Genomic DNA, 7,905 nt, shown 5'->3' on the forward strand with positions numbered 1-7,905 from the left:
CGTTTGAGGAGCTAAACATTTTGCATACGAACGTATCTTTTAGAGAGGACACCGGGATTTAAGCTTTTCTTCTAAACACAGGACTTGTTAATGGACGTATATTCACTCGTGTGCTCTCTTCTGGTTTGCATGTCATCCTTCAGCGGTGACAGCGGAGTGGGGACGCTCAGGTGGCACGGGGCGGATACAGAAACTACAACTCCCAGCGGTGGCCGTGGTAAGAGTCAGGCCCCGCCCAGCGGCCTGCGCTCCGGGGTAAGTCCCGGCTTAGGTCCCGGCTCAGGTCCCAGCGCTCCGAGTCACAAGGCCGGTAGGCAGGGGCGCCCAGCCGGCGAGCCGCATGGAGCCGCGCGCCGGGGACGGCTGCTTCCTGGGAGATGTGGGTACGTGCTTCGCGCCGCAACCGCCAAGGACACCACACCCGGGCTGGAGTCAGGACCACGAGACCAGCTCTTGGGGACAGAGCAAGCTCATGGGTGGCCTTTGTCCTGGAGATGGGCATCGCGCGCCGTTGGTGGTCAGAGGCGTTGTGGTGGTGTGTAGTGATTCAAGTAGGGTCCGGACGATCCTGGTCATCTCAGACCGACGTTTAGTGTCTCTGTTCCTGGCCGGTGCACTGTGCAGCTGGTCTTCTCTGTGATGCACCAGGTATGGGATTCAGAACCGCCAGGCTACCAGAGCACCGCACACTTTGGGGAGCATGCAGGGTCGTTGCCCAATTCACCTGCAGAGTCTGGGGAGTGTGCACCGCACACACTGGTTGGCAGCCTCATCAGGAGCCCACTGCGGTCACTGCACCACCTCCCGGGCGTTTGGTGCAGTGTATTGCTTGCGGGGTTACAGCATCCGACGCATACCCTGTAGGTTGCAGCAGCTGCAACCAGGGAATCTGCTCCAGAATGAGGTCATGGCCCAACACTGAGACATACCTGGTGCTAAAGAAGTGTTCTCTGTACCTTTGGGGGCTGTCTTAATCCATAAAATGGATTTGAAGGCAAAGGAGCATTCTTTGGAGAAGTAAATTTTTTTCTTGTTTACAAAATAATAATATGGTAAATAGTAAGGACAATGGCATTGTGCTTCGATAGCTTGAAAACAAATAAAAAGAAAGCCAAAATGTTCCTTTACGCGAGTTAAAAAAGTAGTGTAAAGAAAATCGAGTTAATTTAGCTGTAATTTGTTATGATTGTAATTGCAATCATAACAAGGTAGATAGATATTTTTATTGATTTCTGTAAAACAAACACCTTCAGAATGATCAAAGCCTCTTTAATAGGCATCTGTTTTTCTTGGCACCCTAGGCTGGCACAAGACTTTGACCCTGATAGCGAGCGTGGTCACTATTTGATTCCTGTGACTAGGCAGTGGATGGCTAACCACAGAAGCCTACTAAGCATACATTTTTTGTTCAGGTAGGGTTTAGTCTGGCATCAGAGCCTGGCATGAGGGCTCTTACCTGTAATCCTAGTCCTCAGAAAGTAGAGACAGCGGGGCTGTGAGTTCCAGGCCAACCTAGACTATATGTCACAATCTTGTCTCTAAATATTTTAAAAAGCACCACTCCCAAGTATATTTTCTCCATAGCTTGTGGGGAAGAAAATCATACACACACACACACACACACACACATATATAGTTTTTCGAGACAGGGCTTCTCTGTGTAGCCCTGGTTGTCCTGGAACTCACTCTGTAGACCAGGCTGTCCTCGAACTCAAAGATCCGCCTGCCTCTGCCTCCCGAGTGCTGGGATTAAAGGCATGCGCCACCACTGCCTGGCGGAAAATCATGTTGTTGATTAGCGGGTGTATACATATTAGGTTCTTGGGTATTTTGACATTGTAATTTTAAAAATTTAGTATGCGTCTCCAAAAATGTGTCCTGCTGGTATTTGTATTTCTGGCCTAAGCTGAAGGTGTTGGATCCAAAACAGTATCACTGTTCCAGTAAAAGTGGAACCCACCACAGGGAAGTTTAATGTGTAACATTCTGGCTTCTAATTTTATATTCCTGCTGAATGGTAACCGAAATATTTAGGCGTAACACTTTTAGATTGCTTTTTTTTTTTCGTTTTTCGAGACAACGTTTCTCTGTGTAGTCCTGGCTGTCCTGGAACTCACTCTGTAGACCAGGCTGGCCTCGAACTCAGAAATCCGCCTGTCTCTGCCTCCCAGGTACTCGGATTAAAGGCGTGCGCCACCACGCCCGGCTTTAGATTGCTTTCATTTGCTTATGTAGATATATTCCTCTTCTCTCGATTTCATGAAGTCTTTGAAGAGAAAGGAAAGGAAAGACCTTCCATGTGTTATTAGGAACTCTCTGCCTTACCATTTTTTATCCCTGAGACACACTCAGTCTTAGCAAGGATTCAGGATGTTTTGAATGGTTAGAAGGGAAAACTTACCGGAAAGTAGGAATTCAAAAAGAACTTGTTGATAACAAGCTTGAAGGCATACAGGAGGCTGAAAAGGTTTCAAAGAAAATAATTGTTAAGTAATAAACATGTTTATAAACAAAACAGCATGTTAATATCTTCTCCGTAACATGGCCCTGTGAAAAGTCACCTCCTTCACAAGATGACTAAGATGTCTGATTGCAAACGAAACCCTTTTCTGCAGTTCTTCCAGAGGAACGAAGAAGATAAGCCAGGCCTGGAGGTTCTTACTGGTAATCTCAGCTGCTAGGCGGCCCAGGTAGGAGGACTGTGAATTTAAGGCCAGCTCAGGCTGCTGCCAAGGACCTCTCTCAAAAAGAGTAAAAAACAAACAAGAAAAGATAGGATGAGAGCACAGGGCTTTGTGGTGTGAAGCCCAGGCTTGCTGTGTTTTGTGGACGGGCTGTGGGAACTAAGGGAGTGTACCCTCACTTAATAAACATTATTAGGATGACTAAAGGCAGGGACGGAGGGCGATCACGTGTTCCAAGTCAGCTCCTTTTCAGCAGGGAGAGGAAGTCGCTCATCCTGAACCCCGCCCCATTTCCTCGTTCTTGTACTTAGTGGCCATCTGTTTCACTTTCCCCTACTCTCTTTCACTTTCTTTTCCTTCCTTTAGTCTTTCAAGTTACTGCTCCCTGTCCCCCTTTGAAGGCAAACATTTTATTTCATTTTTTACCTCATTGTATGTTTTTTTAAAAAATATAGACTGAGGGAGTGGGTGGGTTGGTGAGCAGGGGGGGAGGGGATAGGAGATTTTCGGAGGGGAAACTAGGAAAGGGGATAACATTTGGAATGTAAAGAAAGAAAATATCTAATAAAAAAATATAGACAGGTTATTGTCCTGCCCCCCCACTTAAATTGAGTGCCTTTTAAAGTCACATCGCAGGTCATTTGTATCGTGTTTTGTTTTGTTTTGTTTTGTCAAAGACTATTTTGGAGATTCATAATTAAAACATTTAAAAAGATATACTTGAGAACTATCTTAAAATTAATAAAAGCAGCCCAAATTTAAAGTAAGGATTTCTACAAATAAAGAGATCTGTTTTTCTCTTGGAAGTCAAAGTGCCTGTCAATTTTAAATTTCTGTTAAAATTTAAATACAGACTGCACAATTAAGGCTGGATGCTAATGATTAATAACACCAAGTGTCTACTTTGGGCCATTCTCAGGCACATATATTATGTTTAGTGTTCATAGGATCCTGAAGAACAGGTACTGTCATCTGTACAGTGGGGAGGAGGTTAAACCCTCAAGTGTATAGAGATAACCGCAGGAAGAGGCTGCTCTGTTCCTACATCTGTACCAATGCTTATGTTCCTTGACTGCCTTTGTAAGGAGGTTTGGGAAGGTAAAGGGATCATATACTTGACTCTCCTTGCGCTCGAGTGTGTGTGTGTGTGTGTGTGTGTGTGTGTGTGTGTGTGTGTGTATGTGTGTGTGTTGTATAATATCTCTGAAGTCCTCAGCTGCAGAATTCATTGTTAGTGACACAAATCTTAGTTTTCCAAAGCTCTGGGGATAAGTCCCTCAGGACCCTGGACTTTTCCCTGAGAGCTAAATAAAGATAAGTGTGTCTTGAAGCATCCCCTACAGCATCTTGTTCCCAATCACAGGCATTCAGTTCTTCCTTGGTGGTATCCCCCGCATGTGTGGCTGGCCCCTTCTGTATCTATATTTATTTATCTTCATTTGCTTCTTTGTTTTTCTAGGTAGGATTTGTCTGGGTAACAGCTCTGACTGTGCTGGGAACTAGCTCTGTAGATGAGGCTGACCTTGTACTCACAGAGATCTACCTGCCTCTGCCTCCCAAGTGTTGGGATTACAAGTGTGTGCAGGCAGGCCCCCTTGCCCCATTAAATACTTTTATTTTTAGTTATTACATGGTGTGTGTGTGTGTGTGTGTGTGTGTGTGTGTGTGTGTAAATGCAATGCCTACATCAGACCTCCTGCTGTTGGAGTTAAAGGCAGTTATAAGAGACTTGGGAACCAAACTCAGGTCCTCTGGAGGAGTACTATGTTCTCTTAACCACTGAGGCGTCTCTTCAGATCCAAGTACTCCCTGTTTTATGCAATGCTGGGGGTTAAGCCAAGCTTTGTGCATGCAGTCAAGCTCTCTACCAACTGAGCTTCATCTCTAACCTTCAGATCCCCTTCACTGACTTACTTGGAATAAGATTGCTGATTCATATCACATCGAAGAAGGCATCCCTGAGGTTTGACCCCCATTCACAGTCACCATGATGGAGCACTTTGCCCTGATTATGTCCTTGGTGGGTTTGAAGATGCTCTTCTTTTGGAATGGGCTGCTTCCTACTGAGAGATGACAGGGCTGGAGAGAGGCAGCTTCAGTCACAGCCACAATCCTTGCCAACATTAAGGACGAGTCCAGCCCATCACTGGACATATCTGTAGTCTATTGTGGAGGAGGGTCCCTGGAAAGTTGACTTGCTCTGCACCGGGCAGGCCGGGGAAGGGCAGCTACAATCCTAGTTTTCTTGGACAGTAGCTGGGCCTGGACTGTACAGCTTCTTCTCGGGCTCATGCAGCAGGTCTCTGCCCTTTGTAATTAAGTGAGATGCTAAATAAACCAACAGGGAGGAAGCAGGTAAAGAAGAGACTCTTTTGCTGCGTGTCCTGGTATGAATGCTCACACCACAGCTGCCAGGCCAGAAGAGTCCCTGCTGTTTATCTGGAGCTCACCATTTGTAAAGAGGGTGGACTCCATCTCAGAGGACCAGGAACCGAGTAGATAAACACGGTAGGAACTCAGTCTGCCTAGGACAGTGGAAGCCGGAGACATTGATACCTACAGAGCGCTGCTTCTCAGCGATTCCTCACTAAGGGAAAACAGGGATTCTAGACTGTTGAAGAAAAGACTTTGAAGAGGAGTCAGTATGAATTTTGTTAAGTTGAGTCAGTTGAGGTTTATTAAGATGTGATAGAATATGTTGGCCAGTTAGTCTGTCCTGGTTGGTGAACTCCGGTTTCAGTGAGAGGTTCCATCTCATAAGACAATAGAAAACACAAGTTAAGGAAGACACAGGGAATCAACCTCTGGCCTGACATACATGTGCACATATGTACACATGAACCAGCAACACACATACAAAAAAATAGAAGCCACTGGAAGACTATGACCGAGGTCCTACATGGCCATCTTATTATTTGACTCCATAAGGAGGAGGGGAGGTGAGAGCAAGCTGGTAATGAGAGAGCAATTATATAGCAAAGATTGAACACTGAGCCCCAGCCCCAGAGGGAGCTTGCTAAAACAGTACAGGGGCTCAGGTTTCCAATGCAGCACAATATTCAAGGGCATAATGTTGAGATTCAGAAATGGGGCAATTTATCATAACTGGGTTCTTGGCACTGGGTTGGACCAGCCTGAAGTGAAGCCTGACCAGCCAGCCAGTTTTCCAGTTGACTCTGTTTTCTGTGTGTAGTCTTCAGGAATCTGTTTAAGGCTCACACCCACATGTTATCTTTCTCATACTTTCCCCATTACCCTTCCTGATGGTTGCTACTGGTCTTTTGGAAGAGAATGCCTTACTCCTCCCTGATTTATAAACCTGGAGGAGACATCCAGTGGTTAGGAGTATCCAGTGAAGCCTAGATGACTAATGTCCTTCTCTGCTGTAATGCTATCTTATTTTCTGATGTCAGTGAGCGTGTTCTTCTCTGGCTTGTTGTTACTGAAGGGCTACTATTTCTTACTTAGACTTGGAACAATCTGGGAGATACACCTTTGGGTATTTCTGCGAGAACCTTTCCAGGAAGGTACAATGAAAGAGGGAAGACCCAAATGAATGTGGGTGACTCCAATCCACGAGCTGGGGGTCCCAGACAGAATGGAAAAAAAAAAAAGCAGAAAGTGGTCTGATCTCTAGGGTTCCTCTTTCTCTGCTTCCTGACTGTGCACACAGTGTGTGAGCTGCCTCCTGCTCTCAATGCATGCCTTCCCTGCCAGGATGTATTTCCTCTCTTACTCTGAGCCAAATTAAAGCCTTCCCTCCTTAAGTAGCTTCTGTCGTGTATTTTGTCATTGCAGTGAGAAAATGAACCAATACAGTTACTCTTAAAAATTTAAAAACATTTTCTGCTATGGGCATTTGGCCTGCATGTATGTTTGTGTACTACATGTGTTCAGAGGCATCAGAGGCCAGAAGAGGGTATCGGATCCTTCAGGGCTGGAGTTAACAAATGATTATGAACCCTCCACGTGGGTGCTAGGAATTGAGCCCAGGTCTTTTGGAAGAGCAGCCAACACTCTTAACAGCTGATCTATCTCTCTAGCTCTCTTCTAAACACACAAATTGTGGTAAAGAGCATAGAGCTAAAGGTTACCATGTGATCGTTTTCAGATGGAGAGTTGTTTCATTGCATTACATTGCACAATGAGCACGCCAGTCATCACCCTTCACCCACAGAACTCTTCATCCTGCAAAACTGACCTCATATACCCATTAGATGTCATATAACTCTCCGTCCTCTTTGGTCCCATTATGCTGCATTCTGTCTCTACAGTTGTGTTTACTTTAGGTACCTTGTGTGACTGGAATCATATATCATATGACCTTTTGTGACTGGCTTATTTCACTTAACATGTTTTCAAGGTTTATTCATGTCTGCTCCTATCTTCTCCCTACGTAAAGCTAATGTTTGTATACCACATTTTGCTTATCCATTCATTTCTTGATGAACACTTGTATGATTTCTATATTTGTTGTGTTTACTTATAGGAGTATGGGTGAAAGATTACTAACAGAATCAGAGATAACTTAAAGACAGTTGCATGTCTACCCTGGCATGGGTGATAGCATTGGAAAGCTGGAGTTCACTGTACAACTTGTAAGCAGCTGCACACAGCAGAATGTCATTTATAGGCAGCTAAGTTGGTCTGAGCTTCTTCTAGGCTTGGATTATTTAAGAGTGTCTCTCATCAGCCCTTACTATTTATGTATATACAAAGAGTAAGAGACATTATGAATCTGGTCAGTTTCAGGGAATTCCTGATGCTATTGAGTTGTTTGCTTCCTGTTTTTTTTTTTTTCCCCCCCTTGGAGAGTGGAATGATTCACCTCCCCTTAGAATATCTAGAACTTCCAGAGTCTTAATAAGCTTCCCTCCAGGACTGAATGTTTTATCTCAGAGAAAACTGCTATACAACATATAGGTATGAAGAAGCATCTCATTTCAATTTCAGTTTGCATTTCTTTAATGATTAGTGATGTTGATAATCTTTTCATACATTTGTTGACCATTTGAATGTCTCTTTTGGATAAGTGTCTGTCTGTTGAAACTCTTTGCCCATTTTTAACTTGGGTTGTTTGATTTTTATGTTGTTGAATTGTAGAAGTTCTTTATATATTCTTGATATTAATCTTTTATCAGATATGTAACTTATAAATATTTTTATCTATTTTATGTATTATCTTTTTTTTTTTTTTTTTTTTTTTTTTGAGACAGGGTTT

The 7,905-nt window shown here is 44.1% G+C and overlaps 1 protein-coding gene across 1 annotated transcript in view; it reads left to right on the plus strand.

Moving 5' to 3' along the window:
- The first annotated feature begins 239 nt into the window (after nt 1-239).
- Asb13 (ankyrin repeat and SOCS box containing 13) overlaps nt 240-7,905 on the plus strand; it is an 18,419-nt gene continuing 10,753 nt past the window's right edge. The window contains exon 1 of the mRNA XM_021215844.2: nt 240-383. Coding sequence (XP_021071503.1) covers nt 341-383 — 43 coding nt within the window. The 5' untranslated portion in view covers nt 240-340. The remainder of the gene's footprint in view (nt 384-7,905) is intronic.

The sequence above is a fragment of the Mus pahari genome, chromosome 16, assembly GCF_900095145.1.
Source record: "Mus pahari chromosome 16, PAHARI_EIJ_v1.1, whole genome shotgun sequence".
Lineage (NCBI taxonomy): Eukaryota > Metazoa > Chordata > Mammalia > Rodentia > Muridae > Mus > Mus pahari.